The sequence below is a fragment of the Acanthochromis polyacanthus genome, chromosome 2 (assembly GCF_021347895.1).
Source record: "Acanthochromis polyacanthus isolate Apoly-LR-REF ecotype Palm Island chromosome 2, KAUST_Apoly_ChrSc, whole genome shotgun sequence".
NCBI classification, from domain to species: domain Eukaryota; kingdom Metazoa; phylum Chordata; class Actinopteri; family Pomacentridae; genus Acanthochromis; species Acanthochromis polyacanthus.
The window spans coordinates 9,934,495-9,954,561 of NC_067114.1; the positions used below are offsets into that span (position 1 = coordinate 9,934,495).

Here is a 20,067-nt window from a genome sequence, read left to right on the forward strand (position 1 = left end):
ACCAAGAAGAAGAAGAATGACCAATGACTGGCTCAAGTGGTCAGGAAAGAAAGACTACAAACGAATGGAGAAGGAGCACTGTCCAAATTCAAGGTCCAGCAATATGATAAGGCCAGACACACACTACCCTAAGACCCTTTTCTTGTCTATGGCAGAGGCTGTTACCAGCTGTAAACGTGTCGATATACCACCATTGCCACTGGAGGGAAGCACAGTACGATACTCCAGTCACAAACATACACAAAGAAAGCGAAGAAGAAGAAGGACTTCCGCTGGCGGTGCTCACGTTAGCTTGAAGCTGGGTTAGCATTGACGTTGTATTTCAAAGTGTAGCCTCCTTTCTAATTGTTGCCATGAATTAAGACTAAACTGCCGGTTCCGTTAAACGTCTGGGTACGTACAACAGACACCTATATTGTTATGAAAAATGTTCTTTTGTCTTTTGTTCTTACTGTGTTGTAATAACGTTAGTGGGACAACTTAGCATGAATGTTTACACAGTTGGTTTAGCTAACTCTTAGTTTACGTTAGCTGGTTTCAGTTTCTTACTTCTTGACACTGTAGTGTTGAAAATTTTAATTAGTTTAGCTTTATAAGGTTATTTTTCTCGGGTTATGGTCTATATTTTGGCCCGGTATTACTGGCATGGCAGCATTTATTATTAAAACGTACGTTTTCTAGCTACGTGTTGTCTATAGTTAAGCATTAAATTCAGAGTATTGACTACTGGTTATGTTCAATAATATTACAGGCTACGGGTTTAACCTCTTAAACAAGGATTATAATAATGGTAATATTTATTTCTGTTTCACCTTTAAAAACTGAGCTTAAACGATGAATTGCATATATTTAGAAAGCAACAATATAACATCAGAATGGGACAGTAAAACATTAGTAAAGTCAATGATGCTTTAAAAACAGGAAATCATTAGAACGAGATACAGTGTTATACACATTCTTGTCTGCACAGATGGGATTTTAAACCTTTTTTTAAAATGGGACTCAGAGAACTGTTTTTCCAGTTTTTCCAGCAAGGTTGGAGCTTAAGCAGTAGAAGCTCATTCCACCTTTGTTTTAAACCTGGACTGTAGGACTTTTAACAGAAACTGATTCTCTGATCTGGGCTGTCTAAGTGTACAATAAAGGGTTAAAAGTTCTGCTGGTAAACTGTACTTCCTACTGTCTAAATATTACATGAAGTCATTATTGATTAGATGCCTATCTCTGCAGCGGCCGGTTGGACAGAGAGGTGTCAGACATGTATACCTCGGGGAAATACAGCTCCCGGGGCCCGGCTCTTATCCCACGGATGAAAACCAAGCACCGCATCTACTACATCACTCTCTTCTCTGTGGTGCTGCTGGGGCTAATCGCCACTGGGATGTTTCAGTTCTGGCCTCACTCCATTGAGTCGACAGCTGACTGGACCCTGGATAAACGCAGTGTCCATGACGCTCCTTTGATCAGACTGCCTGTCTCCAGTCCCATCCCTGAGAGGGGCGACCTCAGCTGTCGCATGCACACGTGTTTTGATGTGTACAGATGTGGCTACAATCCTAAGAACAGAATAAAGGTAACAACCCCCACGTCACTGAGCTCTAGTTTTTTACAAATGAAATTATGACCTGCTATTCTATTCCACTAAAAATACCTTCTTTGTAGGTCTACATCTACCCTCTACAGAGGTTTGTGGATGAATTAGGCGTTCCCATCAGCAGCACTGGACTGTCTCGAGAATATAACGACCTGCTCAGTGCCATCTCGGACAGTGACTTTTACACCGATGACGTCACCAGGGCTTGTCTTTTTATCCCCTCTATTGATGTGCTGAATCAGAACTCCCTGCGGATCAGAGAGACTGCCCAGGCTCTAGCAATGCTACCCAGGTAAATGTTTTCAGTAGACTCTATCTTTTTCATGTTATAGAATTTAACTGCTCTTTCACTTTTTTCCTTTTTAAACGTTTTAATCTCAAAAGGCTTAAGATATGGGCTCTTTACATACTATATAATGTGCAGGTTTGAAACTAACCAATATTTTTTTGGATAGTGAATATTATATAGTGAATAGTCCGTGTCAGAAAAATTGGCTAGTGCCAACATAAGATAGAAATGCCACAGGAACTCAAAGATATGACAAAATTTGTCTTTATTTGGCCAATATTATTCCATGCAACTGATAAACAAATGTGTATGCAGGTAATTAGCCCAGCTGTGGTTGTTTAATATTCTGTTTTTTTAAATAGCTTTTTAATGAATGTGTTATTCCAGCACTTATTTTGTTTATGTTTTGTTAGATGGGACAAAGGGATGAATCATCTGCTGTTCAACATGTTACCTGGAGGCCCTCCTGATTACAATACTGCCTTGGATGTGCCCAGAGACAGGTAGCTACACTAAAAACCTAATGGATTCATTATATTCTGAGTCACTGTGAAATCAAAAATTGCTGAGAATAATTTAATTCCACACCATTTTAGTACTGTTTGTTAAAAAAAATTACAGTTTAACTGATTACATTGCTACCTGCTTGTAGTTGAGAGACTGCTCGTATTTAGATCAGAGCTAAAGTATTGTCAGCTGAGAAATTACTGTGGTCAATTAATACATTTGCATAACACAAGACCAGATACAAGCATGTTGTGAAGACTTGTGTTTTCAAGCAGCAACTTGCCACTTGTAGGAACAAATAGGAAGGATAAATGTTTTTGGGTTTACATGTATTCCTTTTTGGGACAAATGAAGTTTAATTTCATGCACGAATGGATCTTGCAACTTTGAGTAGCATTTTCCACACCTGCAGTCATTCGCAAGGTGTTAGAGGTGATCATTTGATGAAGATGAAAGACCTATTTACAAGCAGGTAGGAGATTAAATACCTTCCAGGGTCTTTGAGATGGTGTTTCAAATCTGGTTGTATTTACCAGCTGAGAGCCATGTGTGTCAAGATGTCCTGTGGGCTTCAGTGATTGTTAAGGATGGAAGAGGTTGGGTTTATGAACGCACAGACTTGAGACTATGAACACTATCTTTAGCTGTAAGGAATTTCCTGGGCTCATCCAGCTGGAGTCCATTTGGCATGGAGCCCCATCAGAACCAGGTGTGTGTGGTGGTGTGTTTCCACTTTGTATTCCCATTGCCTGAGAATAGACCAGAATACAAAATGCATTTCATCACCTTGTGGACTATGTGGGATCTATTAACCAGGTCACTTGATGTAACTTCATATCTCACATTAGCATTGATGATAGGTGAAATGCTTACATGAAGAAAAAGAATGACTTGATGAATTTGTTTTTAAAATGATGTTCATGTAGTTCATGTTTAGACGCATTGCTACCGTCCAAGTTTGTTTGTGTCAGGGCGCTGCTGGCTGGAGGTGGTTTCTCTACATGGACGTACAGACAGGGTTATGACGTCAGCATCCCAGTTTACAGTCCCCTTTCTGCAGATGTTGAGCTTCCTGAGAAACAGCCTGGGTGAGTGTCGCACATTAACTCTCATTATTGTTTGAGTATTACGTCATGACCAAATTAGTGACTTTAAGCTTCTCCATGTACAGTTTTCAGTATTAATGATGGTCCACTAAATAAAATACAACTAATTTTGGTTTATCAACATTCCTTAGACGAGTCTTGATTAGGGAATTGTTTATAGTCAACCGTATAAAATGTTAGTTGATAAACAGTTGCGTCTCTATACACCTAGGCCGCGGCGCTACTTTATCCTGTCTTCTCAAACTGCCATTCACCGAGAGTATCGTGCTGAACTGGAGCGCTTGAAGGAAGAAAATGGAGAAGCGCTACTCCTACTGGACAAGTGTAGCAACCTCTCCCAGGGTGCTGCCTCAGCACGAAAACGATGCTACAAAGGGCAGGTGTATGACTACCCACAGATCCTGCAGGTGAGAAGCACAGCTGCAGCATGACAGCCTATTATAAAGATAAAGACCATCGAGGTATTCTATCCTACAATTGTATGGTTTCCTTTAACTGACGCTTTTATCCAAAGCGATGTACATCTGAGAGTAGGTGCAACACAAGCAAGGATCTAGTAGCTAGGAAGTGCAAGAGGTAATAGGAAACTATGCTTGTTAAATACACTCCCTTAAAATCCAGTTGCTGAATTATTTTTTTTAATAAATTGGCACAAATACCTATCCCAAGTCCTTATACTGATATCACAAACAATCGTAGTTGTTGTGCAATAAAAAGATGAATTCTTTGTACATATTTGAACAGTTGAGTTGCTTATATTTTACATTTGAAGAATGATAAGCACTGTAGGTTCTAAAAATTGATAATTCTTGGGAATTTAATAAATATCTTCCTGCGAGAAGGGACTTTTTGCAAAACAAATTAAACCCCAGGAACCAAAATGAGAACTAATTCACTGTCTTGTGACCCAAATGAAAACTTTTCAGTAGAGTCCAGTTTTACTTGGTACGATTTCACATGTCTGATTGATTGTTTGCTCCCAAAATGCCTCTACAGGAGTCTTCATTCTGTGTGGTGTTGCGAGGGGCACGTCTGGGTCAGGCCGCCCTCAGTGATGTGCTGCAGGCTGGCTGTGTTCCCGTCATCCTGGCTGACTCCTACATTCTGCCATTCTCTGAAGTACTTGACTGGAAAAGGTCTGCCTAAGTCTTAGTGGAAAAATAAATAAATGGTAGCCTGTCATTGTCAGTTTACTGATTAAATGTTTCTGTTTCACCACAGGGCATCTGTGGTTATTCCAGAGGAGAAACTGTCAGAGATGTACACCATCCTAAAGAGTATTCCTCACAGACAAGTTGAAGAAATGCAAAGACAGGTAACAGTCACAGTGTGTAACTAAACAGAAAATAATTCTGCAAACTCATGCAAAACCTAAGTGCTCTACGTTTGTTGAAGTTTGAGATTGACGTGGTGGTCAGAGGTGCTGTCACTGAGTTTGGAGCTCTTGCATGTCATGTCTACGATGTCTGCCTGTTCCCAAACCAGCCAACCAACCAGTCAAGCCAAAACAAATTTTGTATGATGTGCAAAAGACAGAAATTTGGATGCCAACCTTACTTTTTGTACATCTGAGTTTCCTCCATTGCTCAGTTTAGATTTTAAAAGGCTTTCAGAAGACTCAACTGTGTTGATTTTAGCTGCAGTGAAATGCACGGAAGACGGCTCGCTCTCTTTCCATTTGATATCTGCATTGAGCCACAATAAACAAAAGTGAAAGCAGCCATGAGAGAAGTGCATCAGTTCAGCTGCTCCTCATTCCCTTGTATCAACTCTAGTCCATTTACCAATTATACTGGCCAAACAGACATTTCAGGCCAAGGGCTCAGAGATGGGCTTGGGGTTGGATTACACCAGACAAGCTCAAAAACATGGCTTGCCTGTCACATTGTGGGTTTGGCAGGGGGGTTTACTGCTGAGGACAGCTCACAGCTAGCTAGGTAGCATAGATCTGTTATTCACTGGTCATAGTACTCCTCTGTTCTGATTATCTGTAGATGGATTGAGCTAGTTGCAAAATTATTTTTGTGTGAGACATTTTTATGCAGAATTAATTCACTATGAACTTTATAAAACTAATGTCATCCCTTTATGCAGAACCGTTTTTGTTGTTTTTTTGTTTTTTGTTGGCGAAAGGTCTGACTGTAAAAAGCACGCTTCAGTAGTTACAGTGAGTTGTCCTGCTGGTCATGTTTAATATTATTGATAAACGTCATCCAGTACTCCTTCTAGTTTTTATCAGATTTCTTTTGCATCTTAAATTATGAATGATAGTGTATTTAATAATAGAAATATGATGATAATCTGATTTTTCTCTATGCAGCGTTTCCATACAGTTCCGTACATTTCTTATTTAAGATCAGTACTTAAAATTCTGAGAAAGAATTATTTGTACACCTTATTTGTCTGACTCCATTCATTAAAAATCCTGATTATACTCAAATACAAACACTGCAATTATAGTCAGAATAAGCCATACAATTTTGCAGTTATCAGATGACAGAAAAGATGTCTTCCTAAAGCATTTAAGCTGATGTAAGTTATTGGTTTTGCCAGCAGAGGGCTCAACAACACTTGATTTCATAGTGGGTCTACAGTGTGTTCCCATATGCTCTGACTTATGCTGACAAATGTAAAAATAGGAATGAACAATGCATGCTTATCTCAAAGGAAATGCCATATAATGGACAATGTGTGTATTTTTTATTACTAGTCGAGATTAAGGCCTTGTCAGTATCTATTATAGCTACTCATTTGGTGAGTCAGAGGCCAGAGAAATACCCATGATATCACAAAAACAACACCTTTAAAGAAGAATAATTGGAAAAGATTGTTTTATAGGGAGGCTAAAATCTAATCACTAAAACTAATAAATATAAGCTTCTTAATTAGAAAGTCCTCAAATCAGTTGTCATTGTTAATCATCAAGATGACTTTCTGGTAGATAAAGTGTGTTTTTATTTCACACAAATTTAATATTTTTTGTTAGGTTTTTTTCTTTTTTCACCATAGCATATGTAATGAGTGGGACTGCAATTTCAATTCATGCTGTAGGAACAGAACATTTGGTTAACCCAAGGACCAGGTCCTATGAGAGACCTGGTCAGATTGCAGTCGACTACTGATGAGCTTCTGTCAACAGTCAGTTGACTTGGTTCAGACAGCAGAACTCATTTTCAAATTTGGGATGATGTAATAGCATCCATTTAGGCCACATTTTAAAAAGGCCACATACTAAACAGCTGTTTAAATGTTAACAGTGCTCAAGTGAGGCTACTGAATCCATTTTTGTGTACCGACTCCCATGAGCTTTGTTTGGGTTGTACCCTCAAAATTGGACACATACACTGCAGATCCTTATTAGATTAACGTAGGCTAATCAATTTCAGTATCAAATTAGAGTATAGAAGATATGAGGAGGGAATTACTGCCCAAGATGGAGTTTAAATTACTCCTCATCGCTTCTTTCACTGTTGTCTTGGGACTCTGCTATTCCGACCTGCCTTTACACCTTTATTATAGTCTGCACTGTATACTTGCAGCATCTCATCTGTAGGATATATAATGTCCTTCTGCTTTCCTCACCCTGTCTGCTTTTCTTCAGTCTGTTCTCTTTATACATACATGCCTTCACACAGAACAGAACTGTCAGGATAATGACAGGTGTCAGTGGCTTCTTGGTCAGTCAGTAATGTAATAACAGCTCCTTAATCTTGCCAATCTGGAGTTGCAAATTCGATCTCCTTGAACTATAAACTGAGGACCTCCACTGAATTCCTATTCTTTTATCTTACAATCAGAAATGCACAAGCTATCAGGACTTCACAACCTCAAGTTAAATCTGAGCTCAAAAGTGTAAATGTTTAGCTGTACCATCCCACAGTCTGCCTGTGCATTGTGCTGCAGCCACACAAACTACAACATGTCAATGAGGCAGTCATTAATCTGGGAAGCAAAGGGACTCGCTTGCACCAGGGCTGTGTAATCCCACATGTAGCCCAGTGTTTAAGCAGCAGTGTTTAGTTTTGGTAGTGTGGACCAAAATACCTGCTAGTTTTATTTTAGCCAATCTAATAAAGACCGATTTACACCAGTTATTTGTTATTAAGTTGTGGACGTGTGTAAGAGCGAGTGTATGAGTGCGAGCGCATGTGTGGAAATGTTTTGGTCACACTTAAAAGTAAAGCGCTAATAAATCTCAAGCAAAAGAATATTCCCAGTGAGCAGAATTGAAACACACTCGGGTTTTACTGCTGGTTTTGATTACGTCAAAAACACTAATGATCGCCTGGTTCTGTCCACAGCTCAGTGGCTGCCAATTCTGCTCTATAGGTTTAATCATCTGTCAAGCACTTGACAACTTCCACTAAGTTAAACAAAGCGATGGAGACTCCTGTCAGCTGAACTATTTCTGTTCATCACTTTGACCTTCCTTTCTTTTTGCTTTTTTCTTCTTTTTTTTTTTAAGCAATTTTTAACAAAAGAGTGTGGGCTGCTCAGGTGGTCTTTAAACTAGAGAGAAAATGAGAAGATTTTTTGGTTTTAACCAAGCATTACCTCAGATGATTGTTATATTTATTGTGCAGTATTTAGCAGTATTTATAGCAAGTTAATAGTTTAATTACACATATTTTTTTGATCAGTGAAATAAATGTGAGTTAGCTCATGAGTTGAGTTGGTCAGAGTTTCCATATTTGTAATGCTCCACATCTTTTTTTAGCAGTAGAACAAACAGTGTAGACCTTAGACTAAATGCTACAATTGGGAGATGGAGTAAGGTTTTCTCTTCTCCTTTGCAATAACGTCTGTTCTTCCCTGCCCATAAAAATTCCTGCAGGCGCTGGGAGAGGGTGGAGGGTGGTGGGATGGGCCCTCGGGCCAGCACGGTTTGCTTTCTGCCTCCTCCCGGTCGGAAAAGAAACTTTCATCACTGGCTGATTTATAGGCTGTTGGGATTCCCCCCTGAGATTAGAAAGTCTTTTTGGATTCTCCTCGCCCCTCTGTAAAAGTACATGCTGTTTTTGTGTTGTTGTGCATCCTACGTCTTTCGTCCAGTACACACATTGTGATTTAAGTAGCAGAAGGTCTTTGTTTAGCTGAAAGCACACAGATTAGCCGCTAATATAGATTGTTGTATCCCATTAGGAGGACAAAATGACATATATGGTACCTGTCTGCTGTCCATGAAAACACTTAAATATTTACATATTTTACCTCAAAACTGTGGCGAAACTAGTGGAGTGTAATTAGTGTAAGCATGCTGCCTCCTGGCAGAAAACAGTGTTGTTTGAAGCTTCATTAACGCTTATAGGGTTCTCTTGCCTCTGAGCTGTCCCTTAGGTTTTCCTAATACCAAGAGCTTAAATAAACTACCTTGAATACACAGATTGAATGCACATATGTTGTTTTTATGCTTGTAATCTTGGTTTTAAAAATACTGTGAAATCAATCTAGAATGAATGTGGCTGGAATTGAATATTCCAGCATTCACTGTGATAACATAGAACATATAAGTTAAGAGTTCACTTATAAAGTGTGCTATTCAAAGCAGAGATCTGCTGAAGTAAAACAGATGCAGACAGAAGAGATTTCATAGGTCTTCAAAAGAAGAGTTGTTGAAGGACAAGAGGCTGGAGACAGCTGCAAGATTGTGTTTAAAGACTTGGACCGAGATAGAAAGAGATTTTACAGTTGTGACATCACACTAGTGTTATCTTCTGCAATGGCCATACTTTACAGCAAAAATGAGAATTTCAAAAATACCTTTTCTAAGGGGATATCATGCCAACAGCTAAATAAAATATCTTGGTCAAGTTTAGATCAAGTAGTGTAGTCCATGTAACATAGGCACTGCCTTTAGTTAAGACAAAAAATACAGTTATTCTGTATAGGGGGTCTGCATTAGTGTAATTCTAGAAATTATAAAATGATTTTCTTACACCTGTGTCCAACATGCTTTCATTATGACACAATAATCATTTTTGTTCTGTCAGTACAAAAATGCGATGTTGTACCTTTGTTGTCTATTTTGTTAAATACTCACTGGCCACAGTACTCCTCTGTTCTGATTATCTGCAGATTTATTGAGCTGGTTACACATTCATTTTTGCCTGAGACATTTCTCTGCTGAAATAATTTACTGTTAATTTTGTGAATCTAATAGTATACCCTTCTGCAAGATTTCTGTGCCGTTGGATAAAGGTTTGACTCAAATGTCACACCAAAAATGGAATGTTGAAACTAAACGTGTTTGGTCTTTCTTCCACTTTTTTGTCTGTTTAGATCTATTTTAAGTGGCTGTGTTCCTTTTGTCTACAGGCCCGCTGGTTCTGGGAGGCCTACTTCAGCTCCATGAAGGCTATTGGCTTGACAACGCTCCAAATCATCAATGACCGCATTTACCCATACGCTGCTCGCTCTTATGAGCAGTGGAACAATCCACCTGTGGTGGTATGTAATTGTGTACACTTGTTGTTAGCGTACATTTTTCTTAGGTGTGTAACTTTTAGCCACTGATTATTGTGTTATCATTATGTTCCATTATTTTCTTTCAGTTATGTTTTTTTTGCTCCCTCTATTCCCTGAAAGCTGTCCTCTTCCAGCATAGTCAGATAATCATTGCAGTCTGAAGCTCTACTGTGCTGATGCTGAGCTGCTCAGTTGTATTCCTACAAGTCTTTTTATCTTAGACATCTGAATGACAGAATCGGGTTTTGGCCAAACAGACGCCTTCAGTGCCACATAAGTTTTCAAATTCTCCTGTGCCTTGTAAATTGAAGCCTCTGTAGTAGATTGACAGTCGATGCTTTCCCTCGTTCTGAAGCGCCACACAAGCAGCGCCTCTCAGTTTGGTATACACCCAGATAGCTCTGAGGCAGCCAGTTTGTGTCAGCAGTTCTACGCTAGGAGTATGCCTCCGCTGTGGTGAAAAATAAGTTCCTATATGTCTGAGTCATTGTGTTTGAAGAGCACGCTGGATGTGAAGAATAGTGTGTGTGTGTTTAGCATCCCTGTGGTTGTGGGAGTTTGTGGCTGTAGACATCTTGGCTAGGCGACCATCTCTCAGGAGTTGTTAATCATCCTGGTCTGATCTGGAGTCTCCTCCATCCTCCGCCTGTGGGATAGAGGCGTGTGCATGTCAGCATGCGTGTGGATGCATACTAATGCATTTAGATCTGTCAAATGTGTGCGAGCATCCCAATTTGAGTAGATCCACCAAAACTACGACTTCAGAGGTGGCACTTGCAATGAGTGTGTAAACAAGCAGCACTCTGAAAAGTGTTTAGTGATGGTAGTTATTAACCCTGTGTAGTTACTCAGGAATGACAGTTCAAGCAGCCATTCTCTCTGGACCACAGCTGACTGTTCTACTCTGAGCAGGTAGCTTGTAGTCAAAAGTTACACTTGACATTGTCTACTTGTGGCAAAACGTTTTTTCAGACTGTCCAATCTATCAGCATTACTCTGGTCTGAAAGTTTGTCCAGACCAAGGGGAGGTTAATTGTGTCAGGGTACAGACCTTTGTCCACTCCTGCCTGAGATGGGAGATGAAGTGTTGTGTCGATGGATTCAGTGAATGGATGGTGAGAAGTACTTGCACACAACACTAAATAAATCAGGCAGACATTTCCCCCCCTTCTGCTCCTATAGTCTTTAGGGTGGTAATTGAAAGCACATTGCCCAGGACTGCTGGTGCCTTTGGAGAGGGGGTTTCAGAAGAAGGGACAAACTGCTTTTTGTTTGGGATTTTTAGGTAGGGGGCATGCTTGTGAGACTTTCAAATTTGCCAGTGTTTACAACATTTTTGTGACAATTGATCACTGTCTCTTCTTTAAATGTTGCAGTACACTTTGTACGTTTTTGGGCAATTTTGTTTGAGTTGAACATAGGATTTGCAGACAAAGAAAGAACTGCTATGAGATTGAATTGACTTTCAGCTGCACATTGAAGGTGTTTACATTCACACTTGGTTAACTATTTACTGCATAATTTATTAGACAAAACCCCCAAGGCTAAAATCGTTAAAGAGTCCTACACTGTTCACCCAGTAAGGTTACACACACGTTAAATAGTCTTAAACTGAGCGTCAGCACTTTAACCTCAGAGTCATTTTCTTCTGCAGTCCAATTAGCTGATATAGAGCCAAAAATAATGTATTCTATTTTTTGCTGCAAATTCAGTTCATCAAAACATTAGATTTAATCTGCCACTGCCGTGTCCCTTCATCTACATAAATAAAATAGCAAGTCATACAAGTAGTAGTACTAATAACATTATATATTGATGTATTACAGGTCATTTTTATATATGTGTGATTAAAGTTGAATGCAAGACTGTATATGTTTCAGTGTGAATGTAGAGATGAACTAGAAGCATGCTGTGAATACTGAGCCGCTTATTTTATCTTGTTCCTAATCTCTGTACCTTTAAGGATGTCTAAGTTTGTGAAGAACCACTTAAACAGTTCAAATAACCAAATAAAATTCTTCTTTTTAGTGCAAATATAAAGTAGAAAAAAACACAAGTTCTGTGCTTCAGATCTGTTGGCGACATATCAAGCTGTGGCTTTCTTTTCATCTAATTTATTCAGTTTGACAAATGACTTAAGTGGTCTCGGCGTCGTTTATTCTGTCTCAGTGCATCTTCGCTGCGTATATGTGTTAGTTTAATTATTTCCCCCTCTTTTTGTATGACAATGTGAGAACAACCACAGGGAAGTTTCCACTTGCCAGTAAAGTGAATTTTTATTAGTGGTGGAGTGACTGATGTTGTGTAAAAGGCAGCGAGCGTCTCTCTGTTGACAGTCGTGTGTTGGTGCTGTGGAAGGAGCCACATAATCACTCTGTGGCCACCTGGGACCAGAGGAGACACAGGGTTTATATGTACTTCAAGAAGCCCACAGATTTACTGCGTTAGATGTGCTCTCTTTGCCCTCCTCAGACTGATTGTCACTGTAACCAGGGTGGAACATTTTTGGGTCCTTTTGATGAAGTTTATCAGGAGTAAACCATGATGCTCCTATTTTAGCTAGCATTACAATAGAGCGTGCTTGTAGTGACTGTACTTGATGATACTGGATGCTTCTTTTTCTGGTGTTACTCTAATCCAAATGACTGCTTCTACCTTTTGAAGTTTAGCATTAAGTACACACACCGTCAGAAAACTCTCCTGTGGCTTCTTTCCTTTAACAGTGTCATTTGATCTAACCTGGAGTCAGTGTGACTCCAAGGATTTACAGGCCATTTTAAAAGGGAGCAATGAAAGAAAAGCCAAGTTCCACACTGACGACAGACGGCCACAAGTCACAACCTGGCAAACTCTTTCACTGTTCCCCACTTCAACCCCCTCCTTCTCTCTGTCCCACCCTCATTTTTCTGCTTCCCACAAGAGTTTTGCTTGTCATAATAGCATCTCAGGAGCAGTAGACAGAAGAGGGTGGCCAACCTGTCTTGTTTTCATACTCCGTCCTGACCTTACTTGTCCTTTCGTGCTGCTGCTTCTATCAGGTTTACTTGGCACTCTGACTGGAAGCTTTTGGCACTCGGCGCTCTGCTTCTGTTAGCCCCTGAGAGTCATTATTGGATGATTCTTTCTCCATTATAAAAAGCAGAAAATCATCTGGAAATTACTGTAGGTGACCTCACTGTCCAGTGAAGCACTGCGCATTAAATCATGGAAACCATGACAGATGAGGCTGACACAATACATGAGGCTAGCTTGATGGTAGCTTTGCTTTGGAAATTAAAGAAGGATTCAGTGATAAAGCATAAAAAAATAGATTTTTAGCCACAACAGCTCATGTTTTCTTTGTTTCCTATCATGTCTAGAAGTGGTCCAGTGTCAACAGCCCTCTGTTCCTGCCACTTATACCACCAAGGGCTCCAGGGTTCACAGCGGTGGTACTAACCTACGATCGTGTTGAGAGTCTTTTCCGGGTGATCACAGAAATCTCCAAGGTGCCAAGCTTGGCAAAACTGTTGGTGGTGTGGAATAACCAGAACAAGAGTCCTCCAGAAGGTGAGTGAGAGTTTTTGACCAAAGTTCAATTAAGTTCATTAAACTTTCTGAAATTGTAGCTGTGTAAATGTCTAGTTGCCTGTTTATTAAAAGTCAAACTAGCGGTGTGGTCACTCAGACTCTGGTGCTCTTCTCCAACTGACCATTTCAGCCCCAACAAACCTTCATTTCAGTACGAACATTATGTAGTGTGGCATCAAGTGATTTATTAAATTGTACCCACAAATGAGTCCCTCGTCCCTCACAACAGCTGCCAAGTTGACAGTTAAAGTTGTAACACTTATACAGTAGACTTAATGCAAAAGTCAAATGGTCCCAGTCCTGACTTAACAGCAGTACTTCGTTTCATTTGAATTTTTGTCATTACCCGTCTTGCCGTCTTACAAGACTGCATTAGATGTCATCCATCAGAGATTTGTCATAGTAAGCTCTAATTAGTTGTTATTTATTGCTCCATACACTCTAATTATTTGCCTTAATGTGGCAGTTGAGTATAAAACAGTTAATCGTACCTTATTCCACTGACAGCTTGTCTCAGATTAAGACCATTTTTTAGCCAAGAATTAAATCTGTCCTGCTGTTGTAAGAGTTGGCTAATATAATGAAGAAGTGAGGGAACTTTGAAGTGCTCCCTCGTGGCTGTAAGTTGCTTTTTCATTAGAGGCATCAGCGGCGCCTGGCTTGAGCTTTGTGTCCCATAAGAATTAACAAGGGGCCATTGACGGGTCACACTCATGGGGCTCAGGCCAACATGAAGGCACATTTCTTCCCCCGTTCACACCAAGTCTGAATCTGATGTGTTTACAGGCTCTCATGTTTGCTTTCTCCAGTGTTTTTTTAGGAGCATGCTGGCCAAGTTTTTTCCTACAAAATCTAACGTTACTGCTTTTATATTTTTGAGTCTGAAATCCATGTTTTGTTACAGACATGAGTGAAATTCTGTCACATTGTTCTGACTTGGCATGTACGTGTTTAGATCTTTGGCGCTGACAGAACAGCAGAGATGAACTGCCACTCAGCTACAATAACATGCATAAAAAAACTGCTTACTTTTCAGATCATGACATTTTTATTTTGTTGCTTTTGAATACAGTTTAAGAAGTCACAGCATGTTACACCCTGTACATTCTGACTCATGTCAAGATGGGGCTAGTGCTTTAAAAATGATACCCTCACTCTTACTGTTTCCAACTTTGGAAATAAAAAGGAATGACAGCAACATAGAGGGGCTGAAAGACGAAACTGAGCATTTAACATAGCAGTTTTCCTGACAATAGCTTTTGACAGGAGACCTCAGACGTGGTTAAACAGACCTGAAACTCCTCTTATGGGCTGCCAGGCCCCAGTTACTCTATTAATGAGGGGACACAGACTGTGTGATCTGTCTGTGCCATAGTCTGTGCCATGGACACTGCCCAAGATCTTTGAAATGCTCCCCTGAGAAAACACTTTGTTGATCTGCCTCATGAAGAATCGGAGTGTGGTTAGATTTGCACGTGCTTGAGGTTACTGTAGCGATACGAGTCAGTGAGTGAAGTTAAACTTCCAGAGCATCATTTTCCACTGCCAGGATAGATTTCAAAATCTCTGTCAGCGGTAAATGACATCATACTTCCTCACACGTCTTCTGACTCTGATATCATTTTCTCCGGCTATTAGTGTGTTCTAGGGAAACAACGTGTTGATATATGTTTGTTTTATAGGGCTACAACTAACAATTATGCTCTATTTTTGATTATTGTTTTGTTACTTAATTGAATTTGTGGTCCATGAAAGATCAGAAAATGGTTAACCAGACTCTAATCTGACATCTTCATACAACTTATTTTATGTGACCACTGCATTATCTGTTAACCAGTTCATTGAGTAAATTGTTTCGAAGCTGCATGTGTGTCAAAATCTTTAGTTGTGGTTTTTTTTTGTCCCGGCAGAGTCTCTTTGGCCAAAGATCGGCGTCCCTCTGAAAGTTGTGAGAACCAAAGAGAACAAGCTGAGTAATCGCTTCTTCCCCTATGACGAAATCGAGACAGAAGCTGTGCTAGCCATCGATGATGATATCATCATGCTGACATCGGATGAACTACAGTTTGGCTACGAGGTGAGAAAAATAAGAAAAAAGCGTAATGTTGACCATACCTCTGCATCCCTCCTCTGATGGCAGGTGTTGCAGGGAACCACTTCACGTTGATCCCACAGTTTAAAGTCATTCAGAGGGATTATAGTCTCATCCTCTCTGCTGAATGTGTTTGATGTGTGAAGAATGATGACAGGTCTGGAGCTCATGTTTTCCATTCCCACATACCTGCTCAGCTCCACTTCGCTGGGCACGCTCACCTGAATCCATTTAGAAGCCATTTTATAAAATTGTGTTCAATTTAAAGATGATTACGCTGCATTACAGACAGGATAGAGGAATTGTCCGTCTGATTGGTGAATGTGTTTCTCACTTTCAGGGGTAGGATTAGATTGACTCCTGGTGCCAAGCCCGTTGACACTAGCAGCCTGTTCAGATATTCAGCTGCTCAGAAAGTAGTTTTCTGTATGAAAGCATTTTGTTCTGTAATATTTTTGGCCAATATTTGACTTTGAGTGGTGACTTTTGGCTCAGAAATAAAGGATCAGACATTTTTATTCAGAAATAAAAGAACAAAACTCATTCTGAGCTTTAGGAGCTGGTTGCAGTCATTCATCTTTTAGCCATCAATGGCTTGCTTCACTCGAGCTGAATGTGTCAGACAATCTGTCTTCTGTCCTGCTATTTCCTCCAGGTATGGAGAGAGTTCCCAGACAGGCTGGTGGGCTACCCAGGGCGGCTGCACCTCTGGGACCATGAAATGGGGAAGTGGAAGTATGAGTCGGAGTGGACCAACGAGGTCTCCATGGTTCTAACTGGAGCTGCCTTCTACCACAAGGTGACCTGAGAAGAGCTGGCTGATTGTCAAAGAAGTTTCTTTCGAGCTGATGGCTGTACTTTGCCTTAGCAATAATGCAGAGAAGTTGTTTTAGAGTAGACATCATCAATTAAGCGTAAGGCACATTCTAGCATAGTTGTAGATCACTGTGTCGAACATTATTCAGTGTTTTAAATGTGTTTCTATTCTAGTACTTCAACTATTTGTACACATACAAGATGCCAGGAGACATCAAGAACTGGGTGGATGCTCACATGAACTGTGAAGATATTGCGATGAACTTCCTAGTGGCAAACATCACAGGCAAAGCCCCGATAAAGGTACGTTCATAACTCACTCTGGTTTGGGTGTTTTAAGGCTTGCAGTGGGAGGCTGCAGCCCAACATAGCAGAACAGCATCTCTGGGTCTGATCAGCTGTCACCCTTCAACATCGCTGCCTCTCCCCCTCCCCACCACACTGACTCTGCCCAGGTGCAGGGGCCCTGAGCTAAAGCTCGACCTTAACCTCCCTTATCTGGGTGTCACTCACAGGCACTCCCCCTCTGAGTGTGTTTTCTTACGCTCACTGGGACTCATGCACATCCTGCCGTCAAATCGCAGGCTGCACACTTCCCTACACCTGCACCCGTGGTCCCTCCTCCCACCGTATCTCCAACAGGTTCTTACAGCAAACACTCACCGTCTTTGACCAGCCCCGTCTGTCTTCCCTCCTCTGTGTTTGTCTCACTTTCTTCTGCAAACACATACATTCACAGTTTCAGAATGCTGCGTGCTACCATGTGAGCGGGTGTGGATAAAGGTTATACTCAGAAAAGCCATACATCATCTCATCTAACTTCACGGATGAGAACGAAGACATTTTTCTACACACTGTCTTTGACAAAACTCCATATAGGTGTGACACACTTATATCATCAAACTGAACAGTTTGTTATCTTCTGTCTGTGCTGCTGAGGTTTAGCAAACCAGCGAAGTGAGCGGACATTACTGGTGTGACTTTGCTCTGCTTCTGTTTAGGTGACCCCCAGGAAAAAGTTCAAGTGCCCCGAATGTACTGCAATTGATGGACTGTCCCTGGATCAGACGCACATGGTGGAGAGGTATGGCAGTTTGTTCTGGAAATCTTGGATGAAGTTAGCACACTAGAATCTGTTTGTTTACATATTTGTGTAGTGTGCGTATGCATGCTAACTGACTGTAGCTGGAAATATCAAGCTCGTGTTTCTCTCCCTCAAATTAGCTTGATTTGATTGTATTAATAATAATAGAATATTTTTGAGCTAATTATTTTTTGGTTTTCAAAAATCTCAAAATTTATGAATATAACCATATTTGTTTTGAAAAAAAGATTCAAACTGCATTTAATTGCATTTAACAAAAAAATACAAAACTTATTGAGAAAGGCTATTTTAATAATACTATTAATTACAGACATGCTGTATTTAAAGGTTGGTTTCTTTTGCTCTGAGACACACTGGTGCATCTACAGCGGTGCATTTGCATTTCCTCTCCCTTATCTTTCCACTTTCTGTTACCTGAATCATATTTGTTTACTCTTCTTAGCCAATTTACAGTTATGTATAGCAAAGGGTGTGTTTTTTTTTCAGAAGAAAAAAACACAGTGATACAAAATTTGAAAAAATCTGTTCCTTTAAAAACAAGTAGTAAAATATTATCTGTACCAATATCGTTAACCATATAAGTGAGGTTTTACTTGTACCAAGACAAGTTCTGTGAGCAGTGTGAAAATAAAGCTGTTGGAGATAAATATCTAAAACATGTCAAAGATGTAGAAATGATAAACAAATTGTATTTAGAGAAAATGAAGATCTGCCAGTAATTACAAGTAACAACAAAGGTAAATAGCCTCCATATACTGTACATACATTTATCATCAGAAAAAGAGGTTTTTAATCCTGCTTTTGAAGTAAACAATCATGTCTTCACCTGTAGATCCGAGTGCATCAACAAGTTTGCATCGGTTTTCGGAACAATGCCTCTGAAGGTGGTGGAACACCGTGCAGACCCAGTGCTCTATAAAGACGACTTTCCAGAGAAGCTCAAGAGCTTCCCCAACATCGGCAGCCTCTGATCAGCCTGTAACACATGTTTGGGCCTCCTCACTGCCTCAGCACTTCAACACTTGTCACCAACATTGTCTTTTATATCAAGATGTCAGTATTCAGACTAAAGCGGTTCATGCCCACGTGCACTCTCAGTTCATGTGACTTCCTGGAGATTTTATTGAGTTTGATTAGAGCAAATTGTTTTTTTTGGCTTCAAGGTTGTCCAACATTTACCAATTATAGTTCATAGGATAATGTTACCTGAACTACTGCTGAGGGTCGCCCTGGGTCTGATGGTTGATGGACGGGCTGACTGACTGGAAGCTTGTGATCCGTCACTGTTTTGGAGCAGGATACTTTGGGCTCCAGCTGCTCTGGAATCAGCGTATACAGTGTATATATTTGTATTTTGCAGCAGTGCTGTATGATAGTTATAATTTATGATGCTCCAACTAGAATTTTATTTTCTTCTCCCCCCCCCCCCCCCCCCCCTTTTAAAAGCTGACATGGATACTTTTAGCTGTACTATATTAAAAGAAAAAAAATATTAGATATGTAACTTAGATGATATATAGTAAATGGTTCACAGACATCTATTAAGACTTTATTCAACGCTTAATCACACACAGATGATGTACAGTAAATATGTTGTGTTTCATATAATCAGATTGGACCATTAGACAAAGCTGGTACCATAAATCTAATATTTAGAGTGAGTAACTGCTGATTTTACAAAGTGATGCTGAGCTACTGGAACATCTTGGATTGTAATTTTATACTGCCTGACCAAGCCTTTCCTTGTGTGTGTTTGGCCGCTACATAAGCAGTAATGAATTGTTTGCCATTCATTTGAAGACACACTGTATCGTGTGATGGACAATTCCAGTATCCACATTTTTTCAGAACAGGTGCTGCGGATGCTTTGTTTTTTTTGTTTTTTTGTTTGTTTTTTCCGTTTTACCTGTCTTGTGTTTATTTTTGTGCTTTTTATCTCTAGTTGTCCCAGCTCCAGTATTTATGCTGTAACTTTAAGAACAGTGCAGTCTTCAAAATGCTATCATTGCCTTGTGATGTTTTTATTATTTGCCTTTTTTTATTGTTTTCACAAGGACAGTGAAATTCTTCCAATATTTTTGACTGAGTTTATGCATCCAAATGTATATATGACTTTGTAATACATAATAAGTAAAGACCACACTAACGTGTCAGAGTTTTAACATTCTTTTTTTCCATTGTAGTGTGAGTGAGGCAGGAAGGAGATGAAGTAATTTTCCTCTTCTTTTTTTTTTTTCGATCTGCCTTTAGTTTAATGTGTGACCGTCCAGAGCAGACCCTCCGTGACATGGCCGATCCACTGCTCCCTCCAGCCTGTCACCTGTTGTTAATATACGCTGCCTAATCCACCCTGTTCAATGTCAGCAGTTCAAAAGGGCGCAGTTCGTATTTTTGTCAACTTCAATTAGTGTGATACTCTTGTGGGTTGTGCGATCTCATTTCAGCACTCGTGTCCCTTCAAAGGCACTGAAATGCACGGGGATTTCAGAATGTGACTGCAGGGATGACACAATATTTTGGCAG

General features: G+C 40.1%; 1 protein-coding gene across 1 annotated transcript; it reads left to right on the plus strand.

Annotated features, from left to right (window-relative positions):
• Positions 1-239: 239 nt before the first annotated feature.
• Positions 240-19,694, plus strand: ext2 (exostosin glycosyltransferase 2). Its single transcript, XM_022194735.2, has 15 exons — positions 240-393; positions 1,231-1,573; positions 1,663-1,886; positions 2,297-2,386; positions 3,362-3,478; positions 3,708-3,903; positions 4,493-4,632; positions 4,718-4,811; positions 9,812-9,943; positions 13,321-13,510; positions 15,442-15,608; positions 16,279-16,422; positions 16,614-16,742; positions 17,441-17,523; positions 18,377-19,694. The coding sequence occupies exons 2-15, from the start codon at positions 1,259-1,261 to the stop codon at positions 18,513-18,515; spliced, it is 2,160 nt and encodes a 719-aa protein (XP_022050427.1). The 5' UTR covers positions 240-393; positions 1,231-1,258; the 3' UTR covers positions 18,516-19,694.
• The last annotated feature ends 373 nt before the right edge of the window (positions 19,695-20,067 follow it).

Coding starts and splice junctions, on each gene's coding strand:
- ext2 (XM_022194735.2), top strand. CDS start 1,259: ATGTATACCTCGGGGAAATACAGCTCCCGGGGCCCGGCTCTTATCCCA. Junction 4,633..4,717: donor GAAGTACTTGACTGGAAAAG/GTCTGCCTAAGT, acceptor GTTTCACCACAG/GGCATCTGTGGTTATTCCAG. Junction 4,812..9,811: donor TTGAAGAAATGCAAAGACAG/GTAACAGTCACA, acceptor TTTTGTCTACAG/GCCCGCTGGTTCTGGGAGGC.